The sequence below is a fragment of the Desmodus rotundus genome, chromosome 6 (assembly GCF_022682495.2).
Source record: "Desmodus rotundus isolate HL8 chromosome 6, HLdesRot8A.1, whole genome shotgun sequence".
Classification (NCBI taxonomy): domain Eukaryota; kingdom Metazoa; phylum Chordata; class Mammalia; order Chiroptera; family Phyllostomidae; genus Desmodus; species Desmodus rotundus.
The window spans coordinates 138,972,633-138,995,815 of record NC_071392.1 but is presented as its reverse complement, the minus strand read 5'-3'; the positions used below and the strand labels follow the sequence as shown (position 1 = coordinate 138,995,815).

The following is a 23,183-nucleotide window of genomic DNA, read 5'->3' as shown; positions in this document are numbered from 1 at the left end:
GGTAGCCAGGGATGGTGTTTGCAGAGAGCCTGGGTGGGGAATCCCTTTCTTGAGGCAGACAACTCAGTGCAGGCCAAGTCAGTCCGGGAGGGAGCAAGACCAGCAGCCTGGTTCCTGGGGTGCTCTCTGCCCTCCTCCACCCTGGCTGCCCACGCAGGAACTGAACTATGTATCTCAATCTTAGAATGCCAGGAATGTGCCACAGCCTGCTAGGCATGCAGCAATCTGCAGAGAGGCAGGGAGGAGCTCTGCTCCCAGGCAGAGGCCTGGCTGTGCTAGGGCGAGGGCGAGGGCTATGGGGCCTGAGGGAAGGGCAGCCCCTCCCATCCTCCCTGGGCCTCCTGCTGCAGCCAGGATATCAAAGGCTGCATTGTGCACTGAGCTGGGGCCTTGGTCCCTCGTGTGCCGGGGTGGAGGCGGGAGGAGGAACACCGTGGGGAGGCTGTCCCCTCCCAGTGCTCTTCTGGCTGGTGTTCCCAGGGTCCTCAGCCCCGGGAGGATGGTGAACACATGGGTGGCTGCTTCTGCATCCCCAGGGAGCCAACTCTGTCCTGGGGCCCAGGTGAGTTTCCTGGGGGGCCCTGGCCTGTGTCTTGGCTGAGGTGGTTGGTCCAGTGAAGGCTCAGGGGTCTGCTGGGTTGGGGAAGCTGCTCTTCCAAAGACGGGGAGATGGTTGTGCCTTCTCGCTCCCTGCTCCCTCCCTCTGTCAGTATTTGCCGGTCTGGCTTTGTGAAAAGGGTGAAAAGCCTGGGAAGCATCTACCTTTCCTGAAGAGAGAGGCTGTGAGCTGGCTCTGTGAGGAGCCAGTGCTGTTTTTGGCTGCTTCTCTCAGGGTGTGACTAAGCCCTTCCTTCCTTTCTTCCCAAGATTCTCCAGGTCAGGAAAAGAGCTCAGGCTGTGAGTTCCTCTGGGGCCTCTGGGTGGTCAGAAACTTGGCCTCTGTCCCTCAAACCCTACGTTCATCAGGGTTGCTGTTACTGAAGAAAAACAGGCAGTTTCCTGCCTCCTATCTATTACAGTGTGATGTATTGTTTCGGTACGTCACGTTGAGGCCACAGAGAGTTGTTGCTCTAAGAAACTGTCAAGCCACTGAGACTTGACATTGGGTGACCAACCGTCCCGGTTTGCCCGGGATGGGGGGTTTCCCAGGATGCATTCAAGGCTAAAATTGGGACGGCCCCAGGAAACAAGGATGGTGGGTCACCCTAATGCAAGCTCCTTGCTTCTCTTCAGACCAGGACCAGGGTGAGGCCCTGTGGTCTTGAAAATGGCACTTATCAGGGTGAGTGGCAGCTTTGGGGGAGGGGGTTATTGAATTGGGGGAAGACCAGTGAGGAGCTAGAAGAGCATCACACCAAGAAGCCATTCCTAACCCTGGTTAGCATACCGTGTCTGCCTGGAGCACTGCCATGGTTCATCGGAGGAGGTGCCCAGGAGAGCCCCTAGACCAGGCTTTCTCGTCTCTGACAGAGGATTTCCCCTGGGAGTCTTGCTAGTTGGGCTCGGCAATGTCAAGGTGAACGGGAAGTAGCCATGTTCTGCTTCCTTTGCTTGAAGTTCTAGCCTAGGCCCTTGGTACCTCCAGCAGGGTGAGGCTCCCATTCTAAGGCCACCCCAGACTGAGAAAGTATAAGCAAACCTGCAAACAAGGCCACCAAGGCAGGCATCATCACCATTGACCACCTGGCCTTTGAGGCCAGAATGCCTGGGTGTGATCTTGGTTCTTTGACTTGCATTGCACAGTTTGCAAGTCAAACCTAACAAACCTCTCTGTGGTTCGGTGTTCTCATCTGTAGATTTTATGATATCATAAAATCCTCCTAGGGTTGTGGTGGGGATTAAGACTACATGTGAAACACTTCAAACAACCTGGTACACAGTTAATTAAGCACAATAAATGTTAGCCACATTAATTACATTTCTGTGGCCCTAGCACATCACGCTCTCTCCCCAGGCTTCCGTTTGCTCATCTATAAAATGAGGGGGGTGTAAACTCGGCCTGTGTGGGTTTCTCAGGACCCCTGCTCTTGCACCCTGACCTTCAGCTTCAGATCTTATCCTTCAACCAGGATTTCACGGAAGAGCATTCTGCAGCTCAGACAACCAAACCAATATTGAAAAAACATCCTCAAAGTTCTTCAGTACTATCATTCAGTTATTTTGTTGGTTTACCTGACATTATTATTAATAATTGGCAGGCATCCTAGATTCGCTTTTTCACCAAGAGTCAGCTTGCTATTTATTTCTGTTGAGGCTTTTTAATGGTATCTTTTCGTTTTATCCCCCATCCTTGTCAGGGCCTTTTCCTAGGGTGGTTGATAGAAGTGTTGTAGGTCTGAGGCCAGTTGATGTAAATATCGCCTTCTAGGTGTCTTTACTTGTCCTAGAAAAATGGAACAAAATAGGAGACACGTCCTGGAGCAACTTAAAATCATGTGATGCTGGGCAAGTCTCTTATATTCTTTGAACCTGTTGAATAAGCATAAATGCACCAGGAGGCTGTGGCTAGAAGTAAAAGATAAAGATTTGTTTGAGGGTCTTAGGGTTTGCATAAAAACATAACTAGGCAATACCCAGAGTGGTCAGAAGAAGAACGAAAAGCCGAGGGTTGTTACAGGAAGGGGCATGTTCTGGAGAAGAATAAGGCCGGTAGGCTCAGCCTCTGGGTTTGTCTGCGATGGAAATCCTCTAGGTGACCAGTGGCCTGGGCGATGGATATCAGGTGGTCTGGCTGTGTGAACATTCTCTCCTTAGTCCTTCAGTGGTGACCAGGGGATTATCTGGAGGCTTGATGGACACCACGTATCAACACAAGACTATAAAGGTCAAAGGTTTAGGTTCTTGTTTCATGGAAACAAGAACAGGATTGCTTCCTCATACCTCAACCTACTTGATTTTAGTAGTTTAGCATCTTGACTCTAGGGACTTCATTGTATTTCTTCTCTCTATTCCTTAGACTTCAGTTTTCCTGTCGGTAAACTGTGTCTAATGGTAGTATCTATTACTTGGAGCATATGTGTGGGTTAAATTGGATAATTCATCTCACGGATGGAGCACAGGGTCTGGCTTCAGATAGCCCCTCAGTGATTGTGGGCTCTGTTATTGTTAGCTAGAAAGGAGCACCCCAGCATTCCGTGTTCCTTGTGCCTGGATGCTCCGGAGCAGGCTCTGTGCGCGTGTTTCTTTGGCTGCCTCTGCCATTGTGTCTGTTTAAGTGGGAGTGAACAGTGAGGACCAACAGTCCCCAGGGGCAAGGGAAGCAGCAAAGGAGAAGGTTCTTGACAGAACTGAGCCCCGGACAGCTGCCCAACTGGCTTGCTGCTGTGGGACAGGATGACTAATGTGGGCTCTGATGGCCGCAGGCACGCCGCCTTCTCATGCATGGATGCTGCCTGCAACATGTTTCCTGTGATGTCTCTCATTTGGTCGTATAAACCTCCTGATTGCACATGGCGAGAGGGTGAGTTTCTGGTCAATTGCCATCAATTCTGACTTCCTGGACCGTTCAGTGTTCTTGACATTGTGTAATAAACTACAGTTGCTCACTAAGGATTACAGAGCAAGCCACGTCCAAGTTTGTGGGTCCAAAACCTCCTAGCGCTTTCCCCTTATCTTCAACACATTCCCGAAGGAATCTGGCAGATGTACATCCTTAAACAGTGGATGTGCGAGAGATACACTTGCCTATATTGATCGTTAGTGTTTGTAACTTCCCCTTCAACCTTTGTGGTCAGTAGTAATCATCAGTACGATAATAGGAGACTGAAGGTGAATGCCGACAAGAGTAAATGACACTTCACATTTGAACTTTAAGAAAACTTGTGAGGCACTTTGAGCCTCCTGGTGATAGAGAATATTAGAATAATAAGCCCACCATCTAGCTTTAGTAAGTCTCTACTTTATGCCGTATTATCTTCAGACCTTTTTAATCTTTCTCATACTTTTTGAAAAAATGAAACATTGCAGATACAATTCGGGTCCCCTGGTAGTTTTCCCAATCACATTCCCCTTTTCACTCCCCAAAGCTAATTACTTTCATGAATTCAGTGGTTTTGTGCTTTTTTACATTTTTACATATTCATTGCAAAAACTGACTTTTTGAAGATTTAAAAACTTAAACAAAATTCTGTCATTATGCAACTGGCTTCCCCCACTCAACATTATTATCTAAGCTATATCTGCTGTGGCCGTAGCTCTAATGTGATCTTTGTCCCTGCAAGAACAAGGGGGCTCACATCATAAAACTGCTGGTTGTATGCTTGTCAGGTCAAAGGAGGAAAAAAAATATGTGAGTAGAGAAAAAAGTCATGCGGAGAAATGTTTACTATTTAGTTTTTTTCTTAAAGTTGAGGGTGAGGGAGAAGAGACAGAGAGGAGAAATGGGAGTGGATTCTCATTCGCAGCAAATTTCTGTGAGTTCGATGTTTCCCGGATTAGAGACTTTGGACGTCAGAGTTCTGAGGTCAGGGTAATGTGGTGGAAACAACAAGGTCTACACCCGCACTCTGTGGATGACTTTCTGTGTGACCTTAAACAAGTCCATACCACTCTCTGGGCCTCAGGCTCTCAAGCAGTAAAATCAGGGGTGAAACTGAGTGATCTCTTCTAACATTCATTTTCTGTAATTATTACCCAATTAAAATGGAGCAAAATGTTTGTACAGACACTTTCATTCAGAAAATATGGAATGACAAATAAGCACATGAAAAAAATGCTCAGCATCAGTAGTTATTAGGGAAATACACATTAAAACAGTGAAATAAAACCGCACCTATAGAATAACTGAAATGAAAAAGACCAGTACTCCCAAGTACTGGTGAGGATGTGGAGCGACTGGAACTCTTACAATAGCCAATGGGAGTGCAAAATGGTACAGCCACTTTGGAACGTAGTTCGACAGCCTTTAAATAAATCGCAGGGTTTTCTGAATTAAGTCAGTAACTTTTTAACCAAAAATAATAATAAAGCAACTAGTTTCTAGAAAGTAATTTACTGATTCATAAATGAAAAGTCCAGAGGTTATTTGCTTCAGGTGTGGCTTGATCAAGAAATCCATGATGTTATCAGGAAGTTATCTTTCCGGGGCTCTGTTTGTACTGGGTTGGCCTCAAGCTCAGGCAGGCATCTCTCTGTAGCTGGGCCCCACAGCTCCAGGCTATCATTTTCACAGCTCCACGTCCAGTGGAAGAAATCCTCTCTTCTCTAAGAATGCTGATGAGGGTCCTATGACTAATTTTCATTGGTTTAATTTGGTTGTAAGGCTATGGCACAGCATAACGTGATCCACTTTTGCTTGAGTCATGTGGCCACTTTTACAGCTAGGGATGAATGGAGTCAGCCTCATCTGAACCACATAGACTGGTTCACATGGGTCACATGGCTAATGAAGAAGCCGGGGTTTGAGTCCTGCACCCTCTGATTGCAGACTCTTCGTTCCTAGACACTTCTTCACCTGCCTCTAGTGTTAGAAAGCAAAGGCATGCCCATTGCAGGACACTGGGAAAGTAGACAAAGGTACAGGAAAGTCATTTAAAATGACTCAGCAATTGCCACCATGGACCTTTTGGGTTATTTCCTTTCAGTTATTAAAAAAAAATCATATATTTTTCCTAAAGTACTTTATTCTATATGATAGTTTTTTTGTTGCCTTCAATAGTGCCTGGTTCTTTCTCAAGGCCCAGCTCAAGTCTTGAAATTCTTTCATGTCGAACTATAATTTCGTGTGAAAAAGCTTGGTGAACTGTAAATCCTGTGCAACTATTAAGTGCCCTTCCTGTTATAAAGCTCAATGTCACGTTCCAGATCCCTTACTGTTTCTCAAGGGGCTGGCCTCTGGCTCATGCGTCCCAAGGCACCTGGTGAATTGGCTCTGTCTGTGCATTCTTGGGGACCACAGAAACCCCCAGAGTGCTAATTAAAAACACACTTCTCCAGCCTATACCTAGATATTCGGAGGCAGAGAAAGGTGGCAGGAATACTGTTAAACTCATCCTGTCACTAGGATTTACCATTCATGCGGATCTGTGCATGAAGTTAGATGTGTGCATGAAGTTAGATGTGTACATGAAGTTAGATCTGTGCATGAAGTTAGATCTGTGCATGAAGTTAGATGTGTGCATGAAGTTAGATGTGTGCATGAAGTTAGATCTGTGCATGAAGTTAGATGTGTGCATGAAGTTAGATGTGTGCAACGTGTTGTGTTTTCCCGAGGGGAGCATGTCCATCTGCACTGCCCCCTGGGGCGGTAATGCATTTATTCTCATTGCCGCATTGTACATATTGTACACATACCTTTCACGGACTCATTCCAGTGCAGACGGACATCGGCATCATTGCCAGTTTCTGTCTGTTATTGACACTGCTGCTCTGAATATTTTAGTAGATGTATTTTGGTGAACACATGTATGTACTATTTTGGATATATACCTAGGAGTAGAATTGCTGAATCTTATGCATATGTATATATGGATATATTCAGCTTGAACTGATACTGTCAAACAGTTTTCCAAAGTGAAAATTTCAAAACTTATTCTCACACTTGCCGTATATGGAGCTCTAGTGTCTGTGTATCCTTGCAAACCCTTTGCTTTATCTGTCTTTTGCATTTCAGCTATGTAGTGGTATTTCGTTGTGATTGTAATTTTTACTTCCCTGATGAGCTTGAAAGAGTTTTTATACATTTATTGGCCATGTAGATATTGTCTTTGATAAAATGCCTATTCAAGCCTGTTGCCCAATATTCTAGAAGGTTGCCTACTTATTAAAGATCTGTTAGCGTTCTTTGTATATTCTGGCTTTGAGCTCTTTGGTGAATATACATATTGTCTATATTTTCTTCTACTCTGCCACTTACCTTTCACTGTCTTAATTGTGTCTTTTGATTAACAAAGTTTCTAATTTTAATGGATTCTAACTTATCCATTATTTATTTTGTGAGTGGTGCTCTTTCCATCCTATTTAGGAGATCACTGGCTACTCCAAGTCATGCAGATATTCTATATTTTTCTACAAGTTTTTTTTTGTACAGGTATCTTTTACAAAACAAGCATGTGGTGTGAAAACTGTGATTTTCTGCTCTGTGCTTCACACATCTTCATGAGCTGTGCACTCGTCCCTCCACCCCCCAAACCAGGGCCACCCTCTTGGACTTCCTTCTTCAGGGTGGCCCTGGTTTGGGGGGTGGAGGGACGAGTGCACAGCTTGTAAAGATGTGTGAAGGACAGAGCAGAAAATCACAGAGTTTTCACGCAACATGCTTGTTGTGTGAGGGTGGACTCACCTCATGGATCCTCATTGTCCTCAGGCTGTTGTTCCTGCTCATGCAGCCCTACAACAGGGTCACATTCTCTGAGCTAGCAGAGGCTGAGTGTGAACGAGCGGCCTGTCCATGTGGGGACACCATGGTGGCCAGAGAGCAAGTGCCCAGCAGAGGGTCCTCAATCACCCAGCCTCAGCTGACTGCTACCACATAGAGCGAGGGCTTCGGGCTACAGATCTTCAGCCTCAAAGTGAAGCCCAGCATCCAAGTTATGCAAAACATCCTGATTTCTAAATGATGTCAGCCGTTCACACTTCAAAAGTTCACTGTGTGGGGAAAAGAAAAGAAAAAGAAAAAAATGTGGGTTTTCTCTGGCCTGTAGCTTCTGGTTTACCAGTTTCTAAACTTTGTCCCAGAGCAGGAAAGCAGGCTGCCACTCCAAGTGTGATCCTGGGATCGATCCCATTAGAAATGCAGAACCTCAGGCTTTCAGCTATGGAGGCAGAATCTGCATTTGATCAATACACCCAGGTGATTCACAGCACATTAAAGTTTGAGAACCGCCAGTGTAGGCACGTGGTTGTTAACACTGATTCAAATTAGAAGCATTTGAAGAGGTTAAAAAAATACCTGTGGCTGGGCTGCACAACGAACCACATAAATCGGCATCCATAGAGATGTGGCTAGGCACTGGTATTTTTAAAAAGCTCATTGGGTGTTTCAAATAGGCAAGCCAGTGTTGAGAAGCACTCCTTTAGATCAATTCCTCGCTTAGGGGTGGTAAAAGTCAAATTTCAAAACACGGATACATGAAATGTCTCGGCCAAGGTCACTTAACTAGGTGTGGGAGAATCTGATTGTGTCAAACCTCAGATCCCATGATTCTCCAGCCAGTCAGTGTCTTTTTGCTACAGTTACTTTTGGTTGCTGGGGGTAGAGTTACGAAACGATCCTGTTCAACCAGAGATGGTTACTGCCAGCTTTCCAGCTAAGCTGCTTAGCTTTCAGCACTGAACCCCAGTGAGACTTACTGAATGAAGGACTGTGAGCTGATGGGCCCCTCCTTCGGCCTATTCAAGCCAAAATCCATCTCATTCTCCCTGCTCACCACACACAGAAAAGTGCTAACTGTCTCACCATGTAGAAACGGAAGGCCCTCTGCTTGGGTCTCAAAGTCCTGCTGCGAGTGCACAGACGGTGGCGTCGCCTCCGCACCGCAGGGTGCGGATTTGGGTCCCGCACTCACCAGCAGTGACTGGAGGGAGCCCGGTCGCCCTGTCACTGATCACCATATCAGGCTTGGGCCGCATCGACGGCAGCAAAGGTCTAGGAAGTGAACCTGGTGGGCCTGCTTGACTTTGACCCACTGCCATTTTACAAGTGGAGAAACGGGGAGGATCAAGTGAGGGACTCGAACAATGGTTGTCAGAGTGGCTGACCCTCTTTACAGGGCCAGGTAACATAATACTCAGACCCCATGCTACATATCGTCCTTGAGCAGTGTCATGGTCAAAAGATCAGAGTGACCAAAAGTAATGCATTAAGGACTTGAGTTCTCTTGCTGTATTTTGGGGATACTGTGAAGGAGGTCCACATTGCATAGCCATATTTGTGAAATCCCCTTTAACTTTTAAAAATATTTACTGCCTCATGCTTTTTAGCCGCACCTCTTCTCAACCCTCTGCCATCAAAACAGCCTCCTCCCTAGCCCTAGCTTGTGCCACAATCTTTTTTTTTCTCCTTCTCACTCCAATTCTACAGCTGCAAAGACAGGGACATTTTGGAGAGCTGGGGACAAGAGAGACGTCCCATACAGGATACCATTTAGTGGGCAGACAGAAGGATAGTCTGGGGACAATCAGACCTTTCAGGGCCATTACAGCTATGCACCAGCCATCTCCCCGATGACACCCTTCTCTCTTGTTCTGCTCCAGCACCTCTGTTCCCCACCCACTGACCTCAAACCGTGCTGCAGTCCCATCTGTGCTGACCTTGTTGGCTCAACATGCATCAAGCACATTCAGCATCCTATGCTGTTGGGACTCAGTCTGACCTGGGGGTGGAAATCTGTTTTTATTTTAATAAAACAGGGACACCCTGACTGTTGCATGATTGGGATGGCATGCATGACAATTTTTTTTTTTTTGATAACAGGTAAGTACTAAATAATTACAGGGTGATGGTGATAGAATTCTTCTGTGCCTCCAGCTGTGGAGAAAAATTGTCACTCGACAAAAACTTGCAGTCTTTGTTTATAACTTGCTTACATTCTCACAAATGGCCTTTCATTTGATCTCCTCCAGGTAAAGAAACTCCTTCGCAGGATCCAGCCACATCAAGCGAGTTTAGATCCACACCCGAAGACAAGGAAAAATGTTTCCCGCTACAGAACATGACTCCAGGTATCCAAATGCCAAAGGCAAACCCTAATTTTGAAAAAATAGTTTGCCTGTAGAATACTGCAGTAAGCTCCTTGTCTCTCCCAGCAGCAGGTTCCCTCCCTCTGATCCCTTTCAGGACCACTGCCAAACGTGTCTTTGTAGGCATGACCTTGACAAAGACATGCACTTGCTCACAAATCTTCCAGTGCTCTCCATTGTCTACAAGATTAAGTGAAACCTTTCCAGGTTTAACGCTCAAAGCTCTTCACAATCTGGCACATATCAGGAGCTCCACACATATTTGCTGTATTAACAAAAGCACATCACTGGTTAGAGTTTAAGGAGTGATGTTTTTGAATAATTATGTACTCTACATGGTATCTAGAAGAATTACTTGCACATAGCTGGTGCTCCAAAGAGTCTGGTAAATAAATACAGGTCTAGTTGAATAAATAGGTAGAGGTCACATTTGTACTCTGTACAGTACCTCACAGTACCCTGTACAAAGTAGGCTCTCAATAAATATTTGTTAAAGTAATAAATGAGTGAATAAAGCGTTGAACATGTGAGGTGGGGTTGACTGAGCAGAAGGACATCTGTATGAATCTTTCAGAGGCAGGAAAAGATTTTGAAATTCTGAGCAAATTCTTATTCTCAATGCAAGCCTCTCTCAAGGTTCCCCGTAAGAGCCCTCGGTAAAGCTGGCGAAGGGCAGGTTGCCCTCAGAGGGAGCTACACTGGGGTGAGCCTCGTACCAGAAACTCTGAGGATAAGCCTGCAGAAGACCCCGTTTCTGTCGTATAGTAACTGGGACCTTTGTTGAGGGCAAACCATGTGCCAAGCAAGTGCTAAGTGACCCTCATATGTTCTTCCCATCTGCACATGTGGGAGATGGCACCATACTCCCCATTTTGAAGGTGGCAGAGAGAGTCTCAGAGAGGGGGGGACTTCCCCACAGCCACAGTTAGTCCATGATGAGAAGAGGATTCAAAACCCAGTCCTTGTTCGTAACCACGATGCTCCCCGGCCCCTCCAAACATATACTTCTCTCCAGCAGACCAAATACCGATTTGCGGAAAAGGTTTATATTATGCATGTTTCAAAGGACATAAATCACATAAATTGATATTGTGGAAGTGTCATACTAAGTTCTTTCTTTTCCTAATTTCAAATTCTGCCAAACTGCCTGGCTGACAATAAGCAAAACCTTGCCCTTCATTTCTTTTTATTGTGTCAATCTGCTTATCTGCCTGTCAGCTTGGGCCATCCCGCCAAAAGCTGAATCACCATCTGTTCTTTTGAGAACACAGTGGAGTCAGCATTTTGCCTTATCTGTGCACGAAGACCAATGAGCAAGGGGACAAGGGGTATGTGTAGGGGAAACTTAATCCACCCAAGCTGGGCTTATTCATCTTTCACTGTTTTCTGCCACGATGCTGTTTCCACGAAGGTCACGGAGAGAGAAGGGGAGACTCGGCTCCTGCTGCCAGCCTCTCCTTTATGAGAAAGAGTTGCAGACAGAATCAGTCAGATATATTATCATGAGTAAAAACCGGTTTTCAGAGGGACTAAAAAAAAAAAGAATGACAAAATGCACTCAACCTGAACTAGAGCAGACTTGACTCATTCCTCTACGTGGTGGTGCAGAGGGCGCTGTAGGCCCCGCAGTGGGCCCAGAGGCTCCGCTCAGAGTGTTAGCTCTCACTGGTTGAGGTCTCAGAAGCAGTTTGCTTATTTAAATCCACGTCTTTTGAGTTCCACATCCAGGGATTCATGTGCATGTGTGGCAAGGAGATTTACACCGAAGGGGCTGTCATTCATCAGGGGCTATTAGAGAGAGATTCTAGGGGGAGTTTGGATCAGGTTGGGCAAGAACAGAAGAGACAAGTTTGGTGGAATCACAAAGTCAAGGTTAACCACAGGTGTGACAAGATGCGGGCAGGGAGAGCAGCAATTGCTGGAGTACTGGGGTGAGGGTGGGGGATTTGCGAGGGGCAACAGCTCATGCTTCACGTTGTTTAATGAACATTTAGCATGTACCAGGCACCGAACAAAATCTTTATGTGCATAATCTCATTTAGTAAGCCTCTGAAAACCCCGGTGGGATAGAACTCTCAAAGCCACTTGCTAATGAGAAAAGCCAAGCATAGAGAAGTAATTAACTGCTCAGGGGATGCAGCTGGCACGAACAGAGCCAAGCCTTGAGCCCAGGTCTGTGTGACGCCTGCCCTGGACTTCCCCTCCTCCTCAAGATCCGTGTGCAGAGAGCCTACCAGACGGAGGGTTGGAGCTGACCTACTGAAGATGGAGGGTTTGGATGAGGTCAGAACACAGGTCAGAGAGGAATGGAAGGGAACAAACATCCAGCTGAAGTTCACACCAATGTCAGGTCAGTTGCGCATGCCATCCTGGAGCTGGTCTACAGCCACAGCATTTTCAGGCCTTCTTGGAGACATTAGTTGCTTCTGGGAAAGGTACAGGCCTTTCAAAGGTGGCCAGGGCTGCCAGGTGGACAAAGCCCCTGGCAAGTTGAGGCTAGAAGAGAGACTTCTGTGATTATCCAGTTCAATATTGCCTTGGTTTATTGTGTTTGGTAATTCTACTTAATGTCTGAAGAAGACTCAGGGCAAAGTGCAATTGTAAAATGAACTTTCTAAGTGTGACCTCTCCTGGCAGCGCGATCCAAAAGCCTACCCCACCCTCCAGCGGCTCCATCACTCTGTCTCTTTACCCTGTTGCGTTTTTCCACAGCACCTTCCTGCATCCGAAGTTACTGTGTTCAGAACTAGTTATTTGCCAAGAATACAAACTGCATGAGAATAGGGACCATATCTGTTTTGTTTCCTGCTGCATCCTAGCACTTAAAACAGCATCTGCTCACTGCGCTGGATGAGTGAATGTGCATTTTGAAGAACTTAAAGATAGATTTTCATACATTAGCCAATTACCCTGACAAACATTAATAAATGCATTATCAGAAAGAAACAAGTGTGTGTGTATGTATAATGCATAAGGTATAGAATATCTGTTACATATTATAATTTGATATATAAATACATTTCATGAACATATAAACAGTTTGAAACTTTCACAAATTATCCACAGGAGGAAATACATATCCTAGCTGGCTCTACAGCTAATGCTTAATGTGTTTAGTGAACGTTTAGTGACGGTGTCGGCGCTATCATCTAGTACCGGGCAGCACGGCAAACAACCTCACTCGCAGCAGAAATAGCCAACCCAAGTGCACCGAGTCCTGGGCTTCCAGAGCATATTTGGACTTCAGCATTTTTTTTTTTGGCAGGGGGACCGTTTGGAGGATTGTTAAATCACTAAGTTAATCTCTAAGTTAATGAGCACACCCACTAAGGGTGAGAAACACTTAGGTGTGAGAAACATTCGTGCTTCTTTCTTTCTTCCCCTGCACTGCATTCACCTCATCCTTCCCCTGTCCCCTTGCAGACCTGACGCTCTCCTTCAGTGTGAAGAGCCGCTCCAGGAGGTGTGTAAATGGCCCCTTGCAGGAAGCGGCCAGGAGGCGGCTCTGGGCGCTGGAGAATGAGGACCAGGAGGTGCGTGCGCTGTTTAAGGTGAGCTCAGGTCGAGTGGTGTGAACTCCCAGCCTGTGTTTCCGTCTGCTGTAGTCTCCCCAGCACCTAAGACAGCGCTGGGGACAGAGTAGGTCCTGGGAGAACATCTGACTGAGCAGATGAATGAAGAAAATGTACACATTCTCTGCTCAGCTGGAGGGCAAGAACTCAGAAGCCAGGAGCCCCTGGAGTATCAGAGTCAGAGAAACTTTGTCTCAAATCTGCCACTCTTAGTGGCTTCACTTCCTCAAGTTAACCTCTGTAGGATGGGAGTCATTATAATACTTACCACATTAAGTATATGCATTTAAATTTGGTGAATTTGAATGTTATTGTTTTTTATTGTGATAAATGTGTATAAAACAGAAGTTTTCAAGTTTAATCATTCGAAGCGTACAATTCAGTGGCATCCGGTGTATTCACATTGTTGTGTGACCATCACCGCCATCCAGTTCCAGAACTTTTTCACCATGTCGCACCAAAACTCTGTACCCATGAGACCATAATGCCCATCTATCCCCTTCCCTCAGCCACTGGTAACCGCTAAGCACACACTTTTTTTTTTACGTACCAAGCTTGCTAATCGAAAATTAATTACGATAAATATTAGAATGAAAATGAAAAGGCAATTAGGTAAATAAACCAGTTTCTGGTCTTTCATAGTGGGAAGATGTTACCTTCAATTGTTAAACCAAGGAAGAACAGTAGGATTGAACTGTTCACAATTTAGGAGGTATTTCCTAGGAGAACGCAAGTATAAGCTGGTGGAAAGTTGTTGCGATAGAGGTGGAGGAAGGAGACTATCACTTTACATAACAAACTATTATGTTCTGGTTATTTTTACTATCTCCACATTCATTTGATACAAATTAAAAAGAGAAACGAGCTCTGTTCATCTGCCATGTAACCAAAAACAATCACCTCTGCTTTGTTGGAAGGCATATGTGGGTGGTGTCTGCAGAGAGCTCGGCATGTGCTGGGGTAGTGGTGTACGCCCCACACATAGTAGACCAGTTATAAACCATGGAGTGTTTTTTATTTTGTTTTGGAATTTCCAGAATTCAGGAACTTGGAGGCATTAGTTGCTAACTGGCATCATACTTTCTTTTTCGTTTCTTTTCTTTTTTAAATACGGAACACTTCACGGATTTGCGTGTCGTCCTTATGCAGGGGCCATACTAACCTTCCTGTATTGTCCCAGTGTTAGTATCAGTGCTGCCTAAGGGAGCCCAGAGTTGCCTTTCCCTTGAGTCCCTGTTGTCCTGGACAAGGGCTGGGTTCAGCTGAGGAGCTGGTCTGCTGGGCCGAGCCCTGGAGTCCGCTGGATCCAGCCAGGGCCCCATAGCGTCCTCACAGGTGACCCTGGGCAGGTTGTGTAACCTGTCTCTACCTGGGCCTCCTTGACTTTAAAATAGAGACAATCCCATTTTCTATGAACTCTGAAATGCCGTGTGATTATAAAATGCACCATTATTTTTTTTACCTCCAAGAAAGAAAATAAATGCTGCCAATTAAGTATGATGTCTTGCTTCCTTATCTTTTGTTTCAGAAGTTGTTAAAAGTGGTGAAAGTGCATTTTAGAATGGATTAAGTACTGTGATTGTGCCCTTTCCACAGGGTGACTGTGAGAGTTAAATGAGGCGTTGCTCATAAAGCCCTTGGTGAAGGGCTCAACAATCAGTAAATTCTCTGTAAATCAATTTCTGCCTAGAACAGCTTCCCTGATTACTGGGACCTTCATCCTTCAGGAGCTGGGGCCTCCTGGGGCCTGGTGTGGCAAACACCGGAACTCCGACTTTGCTGAACTAGGGGCTGGGTCCTCCTTCGGATCCTTCTATCTTCTCCTTCTTTCCCCAGGGTTCTCCCAGATCAGGGTCACAGGGGTCGATCTTTGATGGTGGGACCTGGCCTGGGGGGACAGGGACTTTCTGATTGTCCCTCTTGACAGTCAACTCCAGAGGCTTGGGCAAGCAAGAGAGAAGGATTCTAGGGGAAAACCAGGTTTGGGCAGTGACTCAGGTCTGTTTTTTCAGGCATTGAAAAAGGGGGTGCAGCTTGCAGGCCTCCTTTGGCTCTGTTTGTGAGTTTGTAAATGGCACCGCCTTCAGAGGGCACTGGGGCTCCTGCATTACAGGACTGAAGGCATGCTTATCCTTCCATTCCCAGTGACACTTCTCGAAATTACAGTCCAGGATGTGTACAAAGGTTTGGGTGTAGGATGCTTATCACAGTGCTATTTAAGATGTTGAAAAAAATTTAAACAACTAAAATGTCTAGCCCTAAGGAAATGTTAAGAATTAATTCTGTTAATGCAACAATGGTACATGTAACCATTCAAAATAATATGGAAATGACATGGAAAATAGTTCACAAAATATTGTTTAGCAACAAGAGATCACAAAACAATTTAAGTGATGTGATGCTGTTTATATTAATATAGTTACGCAGATACTCATGTGTAGGAAAAAGGACTCGGTTAATCATTTTTATTTTTGTGTGCCTTTTCTGTTTGCCAGCTTTATAAAAATAATCAGTACACATAGATTCGTAATCAAAGTGCCTTCCATGATTTGTCTTCCACTCTCCCCAACACAACTTTGTTTTTACACAACAGGTAGCACTCACTGCACATCTATGCCTGTTTTTTTCCTTCTGGTCACTACCATTGTTCCTTTTAGCAGAGTATATTTAGAGGCTATATCAGTGCACAAAGAGTTTCTCCATTCTTTTTTTATGGCTGCATGATATCATAACAGTCCATTGTCTGGAGGAACCATAATTCATATTAAACAGTGTCCTATGATGGGCATTTAGGTTGTTTCCTTTTTGTGTGTCTTTGATGTGAAACTCAATGCCACAATCAAGAAATTCATACCGAGTGTTTGGTACCCATGTGAGCTGGCTTACAGGATGCTGTCATGCCAGGCTGGCTCACTGTTCTCTTTGCTCAGGACCTCTCAGCCAGGCTGGTGGGCATCCAGTCCCAGAAGTCCCAGTTCCTCATCACCTTCAAGACCATGGAGGAAATCTGGAAGTTCTCCACCTACCTGAACTTAGGTATGACACGGAGCAGGCAGGTGGAAGAGCACCCACGTCAGCCAATTTGGAGGGTTTGACATTAAGGAATTGGTCTGGCTCTGATAATTAAGGGGTAGAGCCCTAACATGGGTAGTTAACCACAAAATGCCTGAAACTAAATCTAAAGCAGATATTAACTATGACTCTAAAATGCCGCATGCAACACTTCTTTGTATTCAGGGAGAGACTTATTTATTGGAGAATCAATCAGTTGGCAAAGAGTTATTGGTCAAGGCTAAATTCAAAGTACCAAGATAAATGTGAACGTGATGGTTTGGAAAAAGGTACCAGTCTTGAGTAAGATCAAAGTAGCTGCTTAAAATAGTAAAGTTCCATATTTCCATTTTCCTGAGAGAGAGCCAAAGCATGAGATGGAGGAGTAATCTGCTAATGATGCCTTGGTTACAGGGTTTTCTAGAAGGTAAAGGAGGATTTAGGGGCACAGCATTGTACTGCTGTGGTGGGAAATGGTTCCCCTACCATCCCCATGGAAGATAACTTGTGACAGGGAAGTTACGAACCGAGAGGAGGCCACTCGAGTTGACACACATTGTACACGTCCCAGAAGATGCTGGTCTCCGTGCGGACTGACACAGGAAGCAGCCTTGTGCAGGGACTCATGTTTCCCTGTAGTCTCGGTGATTTCCTTCTCTCTATACCACACATGTCCTTCTGCGACCATTAGAGACCCTCGCTCTTCAAAGTGTGCTCCATGGACCAGCAGTACCAGCATCACATGGCAAGTGTTAGAAAGGTGGACTCCCAGGCCCCACCCCAGACCTACTGAACCAGCACCTGTATTTCACTAAGGTCCCCAGGTGATTTGTGTGCACACTAGAGAACAAGAAGCACCATTACAGAAGATGCACGAGGCCTAAGTCAGTACAACACAGAGTCAGAATGGAAAGAGACGTGTTTTGCCACTTAAGAGAAGAGGAAGTCTCAAAAGAAGCAAAATTTTAATTCAAATACTTCACATTTACTGGCATATTTAAAGTACTGTCCTTAATTGTTAGAATTCTGCAATTTGCATAGTTCCTAGTCTGATTTTAACAAAGGAGAGCTTGCTGGGCATGGGCGAGTTGGAAGGTCAGAGTGGGGACATAGAAGTAAATCCTGACTCCTTTGTGGGCCATGGAGAACCCCCGCCCCCGCCGCTGTGTCACCAGGGGTACAGGAATTTGAGCCTCGTGTCACGTTAAGGGGGAGACAGGAATGAACCAACACTGCCATCGTGGAGATTCCTCTGCAGATATATTAGAAAAAGGCAGGAGGGTTTGCTCACCTCATTCTGCATCTGTGGAGACCCATAAATATGTTGGACAAGGTAGAGAGCATTTAAAATGACTTGCATTTCCCCACAGGTACTGACAAGAATCAAGTTAATTCTGGAAATTTCTAAGCTACCCTTCTCACACTCTTCTAATTCCAGTTAAATGGGGACAAGTTGGGGATCGAAGCTGGGGAGGGGACTTCAGGCAGGAGCTTGCTCACCCTTCTCTGGCTGCTCAGGAACCTTGTCGGCTTGACTCCTCAGGCTATGTCTCTGCCTGTCTGGAGCATCTTCTCTTTGACCAGAAGTACTGGCTCAACTGCAGGTTGGTGGAGGATACGGAGATTCAAGTGTCAGTAGATGATAAACACCTGGAAACAATATACCTGGCGCTCCTGATACAGGAAGGTGAGCATGGAGTAGGGGTGGGGATGAAGGTCTTATCTGGATGTTTGTTATCAGAGTCCCTGAAATAATCAGGATATAAAAGAGACAAAAACCATTCAAACGTGATAATATTCACAAATGAACCCACCTGTTATAATATTACTCCAAATATCTCTCTCAGTTTCACATTGACATCACAGGAACAGCTCTGCTGGCCAGTGTCACTGATTGTCTGAAGTTTGAACCAGTTGGGGAATTTTCAGAAGATGCTTTTGCCAGGGATCACCCAGGAGAGTTAGATTTCCAGAGGTGGAGAATCAGGCTTTGGTATATATTGAAAGTTGCTTAGGTAGTTCCAATGTGCACCCAAGATTGAGAATCACCTTTCTAAACATATGATATAATTTGACTGTAGAATAAAATTGCAAATCTTGCAAAACCTAAAAGATTTCATGAGACCAAAGAAAGGGATGTTGGAGAACCACATGAAGCTCCCACCAATCTGCTCACCAGGGAGGACCTGACCAGCGACAAATGATGATGCCATAGACACTTAGAGAGCAAGATTTGCATAGAATCTTCTGCAAAATGATTCTCTTTGTGCCTGAATTACACAAACAATATAAGAAGGAAAGAATTTCATGTTACCATAAAATTTACTTAGAGAAATTATATTCACGAATCAACGTAACTCATTCTTTGTTGGTCCTAAGATCAAGCATGAGGTTGCAATTATAACTGAAGTTCTGTTAAATATATTTTCATAAGTTTTTGTGTCATTCTTTTTGAAGGTGAAGTCCCAATTAAACCTAAGACTCACGAATTTACTCAGAAGTTTTGGTGTCTATTTTAAGTGAATTCCTCTTAGTGGCTTTTTTCCTGGTATCAGTTTTCCGGGGTTGTCAAGGACCTCCTGTCATACCTCCCCATCCCCCAACCTTGACCAACTGTGTACTTTTCTCCCAGGAAGAAAAGTGTATGGGCCACGGAGAGGAACATTGCATTGTGTGGCAATCCCCTTTCACTTCCTGCTACTTCTTGGAAGGGCTTTTCTCATTATCTACAGGCCACTTCTTCTGCAGAGCCATGTGCGCTGTGGCTCAGCCAGCTGAGAAGGAAGGGGAGTGTCTGACACTCTGCAAGAACGAGTTAATCTCAGTGAAAATAGCTGAAGGCGAAGGCGAGTCCGAGTGGGAAGGCGTGTCCTTGGTGACGGGTCAGCGGGGCCTGGTGCCAGTGTCAGCTCTGGAACCTCTGCCGCTCCCTTTCCACCAGTGAGTAGCCACCTGCCTCCTGGGAGAGGGGACCGGAGCAGACCGAGGTCTGGGCTAAACAGAGCGGGCATGCTCGCACATCTGAGCATGCTGAGTGCCACAGAGGGAACAAAGTCGGGGTGGCTTTTTCTGTTTTGTCATTTTTTTGTTTAACAACCAAGGTTTGCACAATTTGGTGAAATTGGAGACAACGCTAAATTTCAGGTGGGCAGTGTACCTAAGAGGTAATATACTGCTTGGTCTCCAGTGTAGTGTTTCTCCGTGTAGGGACCGGGGACAGTGGGTATCATAGCCACCCGGGGATTGTTCTACAGATTTAGACCCCCAGCCCTTAGACTCTTCTGGGGTTGGATCCAGGAACCTGCATTTTACATAAGCTCCCCTTAAACGTAAGGGGATGTTTTTCTCACTAGAATGTGAGAATCCTTGCTGGAAGATATTTAAACTCAAACATACGTTGTGACACTAAACATTACCCAGCCGTGGGCTCTCTGCAGCTCTGGCAGAGAATCTGACAGAATGGAAAGGGATCTTTTGTTAGTGATTTAACTGACAGACTAATTGCAGAGGCAGCCAACAGGCCGCGTACACGGGGGCCTCCTCTCCTTTCACAGTGCCTGAGTAAGTTCTCAGTAAGCGCCTGCTAGCATTATACTAAACCAGCAACAGCACTTACCCTCATCACCACCATTGTTATTTTAATGGACTATTCTGTTCACTGCTCTGATTTTTCCCACGTTTGCAAACCCTGTGTTTCCATTGACAGATGGTTCCTGAGGAATTATCCGGGAAGCTGTGGCCTTTCCAGAAAGAGGGATTGGACAGGCTCCGATCAGATTGGTATGGCTGAGTTGGACATAGTGTGGTGGTGTTAAGGAGATAACATTGCCCTGCCTCCGAATTCTGTCTGCAGGTTTAGAGTTGGTGGAAGTGAATTCCTGCCCACCCAGCTATCACTGGCTGTGGGGAAGCCAGTCGCCGCCTGTGCATGTGGATTTCCTTGCCTGTGAAATGAGAGGTCCCAACCCAGGGCCATGGGGGAAATGCAGGAGCAGGCAGCACACACAGGCGTGAGGTCCTGGAAGTGAGATGCTAGGGAATGGGAGGGACTGCAGGGAGTTAAAGACATATGGGGGAAAGCAGGCTACCTGGTCCAAATGTTTTTAATTTTCCTTAGAGTTTTGTGAAATTAATCTTGCACTTGGGAAGAGTAAGAATGCCTGGCACATAGAGGGTACCTAGAAAACAATTTTTGAGTAAAAGAATGAAATACACACACATACACACATATAATTATAATTTAGGTGTATCTAGTGGATAACAAACTTCATAGGTATCTATAATATATATTCCTTTTATCTTCACCCTTAGAGCCCCCATGACTCCAGTGCAAAGTAAAATTGTGTAATTTCTAAGCCCGAATAACACTTAAGAAAAAAAGAAATAGCAGGAACTATGGAACCCAGAAATTAAATCTGATCAACAATTCACCATAAACAAGCTTTTTAGTTAGAAACACAGGGCTGTGATGTCTGTTCTGGCTCCAATTCTGACTCCACAACCGAAAACCAGCGTGATCTCAGCCAGCTCAGTGCCCCTGCTACACTGCACTTCCTCATGAGTAAGCTGTACCATAAAGCCGACTTCAGATGTCCTGAGAACCGAACCAAATGACCGCCGTAGATCACTTAGTGCAGCTTTCCCACACGGCAAGTATTTAACACACTGTTGGTCCTATTAACCCACAAAGGGGTAGGAATTTCTGGCCTTGAAAACACAGTCCATGGAAATTTGACCAAAAATGTCAGAAAAAAGAGCCAGTAGCTTTAGCAGAGGAGCTAAAACAAATATGGAAACCAAGGCACATAGAAAATCGTTAACTGAATCAGAGGAGAATCAGGACAAAGAAGGGTCATCAGCAGTGGAGAGACCCAGCTTTGTCACACATAGTTCCTTGGACAAATCACATGCCCTCTCTGTTCCTCCTGCTTTCTGCTCTGTAAAACGAGGATGCTGGTAGTTGGCTCTACCAGCCCTGTGGGGTCCTGGGGAAATCTGAGAGAACAGACATAAATGTGCTTTGTAAATTGGAGTGCAATGCTCATCAATATACCATGGCTAGATCCTAGCTGGGCAATTTGTCAAGCTGGGCAATGACCACAGCGTGGAGACCAAGATCCCTCCGGGTCACAGCAGTTCTTTGTTCATCGGGACTATGAGGCTAACACTTATTGAGTGTTGGCTAGGTAGCCGTCATGTGACTCTTCCTAATATTTATAAGAGACAGGTATTCTTGTTACTCCCATTTTACAGCAGGGGAGACTGAGGAGCATAGTGGCTGAAGGAGCTGGGGGGGAATGAAGACATCCTGCAATGGATCTCTCTCTGCTCTGTGGGTTTGTGTCAGTCATGATAGAGTGTTCACACGATAATAGCAGATCAGCCTCAGTGGGACGATGCAGGGGGCTTTCCAGTTTTCCATGCACTAACTGTGTCCAGTTTTAAGGTAGATCCGCTATTCTGAGATTATCTTTCCTACATGGGTTCAAACACCTTTTCTTTTGTGAAATGATGGTAGAAGTAGTTGGTAGTTCCTTTTATTGAATGTCCTAGATTGGCAAAATGAAAAGCCAATTCGCTTACAGCATTCTGTGAATTTCTTCTTTGGGCAGGGGCCGAATTTACTGGGCCTTGGAATTCGAAAGGGTGGGACCCCTCCCCCCTGTGAAAGCTAGTGGAAAGCTCTGCTGTTTCTGCCTGGTTCAGGGGACCTGTGTGCTCTCCCCACAGGCAGAGGGAAGTGTAAGGCCTGGAAGGGCTATGAGAGGGAAGAGCAGGATGAACTGAACTTCCGACAGGGAGACAGCATCGAGATCATCGGCTTCGTCGTACCCGGGCTTCAGTGGTTCATCGGGAGGTTGACGTGCTCTGGAGAAGTGGGCTTTGTCCCCACCAGGAACATAGATCCTGATTCTTATTCCCCAATGTGAGTATGACAGAGAGACCCTCGGATTTGTTCTGGGCTTGGGCCGCCTCCCTCAGGAGTCCCACCCTGTTCCGAGCGGGTTTGCAAATGAACTTCAGGTTCCTTGGGAACACAGGGCCAGAGGAGCACATTCTGGCCAGCAAGGCCAACACAGCAGTGACAGGAAGGACAGGCTGAGTGATCGAGGAAAGGGTCAGTTCAGGTCCTTTGGACAGATGGTCATGGAGGCTTTCCTCTGTGCAAGGAGAGGAGTGTGACCCCAGGACAAAGGCTACTGCTGTGTACTCGGGAAGTGGGGTGGGGTCCTTGTACCCTGACACTCATCTTGTCTGATCAAGAGGCCCCATCAAGAGAGGGACTCACGCAGGGGCCTATAGATTTTAGCTTAGTCAGCGAGAGTCCCTCCCATGAAGGTCTGTTGGCTGAAAGCTTAACGTGTTTCACAGAGGGAGAGAGCCCACGGGTATTTTCCTGCTGTCTCCGAGCTGGGCTTCCTATATGGGGCTAGCAAACGGTAGGAAGCCTGGGCCCAGGAAGGATGAGAGGGAATGCAGATCTGGCTGCTAACACTGAGACAGTCGAGACCTCCACACCAGAAAAATGTGGCTCACGGATGTCTCAGGCTCCGAACACCAGGACTGGAAACCCTTCTCTTGTGGGAAAAAGCCAGTGAGGAGAGTGGACCAAGGGCAGAGCCCTCTCGAAGCCCTGCCTTTTGTAGGGAGAGGAGACAGAAGCTCATTTTCCCTGCATAGAAATGGGGAACCCAAGGAACTCTAAACAAGAAAGATCACCCTCTGAGCTCCTGGAGGGGCATGGGGTGTGATGGGAGTTTGTAAGGAAGAAAAGGCTATCAAGAGAACTTCCTCGATCAAGGTGACATTTCAGTTCAGTTCTGTGTGATGTAAGACATTTCAACAGATGCGCACAGGGAGAGGAGGTGACAGGTGGGAAAG

At 45.9% G+C, this 23,183-nt stretch overlaps 1 protein-coding gene and 1 non-coding gene across 5 annotated transcripts in view; one reads left to right on the top strand and one right to left on the bottom strand.

The window, feature by feature from the left end:
* The first annotated feature begins 214 nt into the window (after nt 1–214).
* The window catches only part of SH3TC2 (SH3 domain and tetratricopeptide repeats 2), a 44,883-nt gene continuing 21,914 nt past the window's right edge, over nt 215–23,183 (top strand). The window contains exons 1-8 of one of the 4 annotated variants that reach the window (XM_071221808.1): nt 215–562; nt 9,562–9,660; nt 13,102–13,229; nt 16,181–16,286; nt 17,740–17,988; nt 19,013–19,241; nt 20,008–20,081; nt 22,032–22,227. In XM_071221808.1, the coding sequence (XP_071077909.1) occupies nt 511–562; nt 9,562–9,660; nt 13,102–13,229; nt 16,181–16,286; nt 17,740–17,988; nt 19,013–19,241; nt 20,008–20,081; nt 22,032–22,227 (1,133 nt within the window). In that variant the 5' untranslated portion in view covers nt 215–510. The remainder of the gene's footprint in view (nt 563–9,561; nt 9,661–13,101; nt 13,230–16,180; nt 16,287–17,739; nt 17,989–19,012; nt 19,242–20,007; nt 20,082–22,031; nt 22,228–23,183) is intronic. The other 3 variants (XM_045185128.3, XM_071221809.1, XM_024576957.4) reach the window with 3 other exon arrangements.
* LOC112319756 (U6 spliceosomal RNA) lies at nt 14,355–14,460 on the bottom strand. Its single transcript, XR_002976358.2, has one exon. It is a non-coding gene; the product is annotated as a U6 spliceosomal RNA (small nuclear RNA).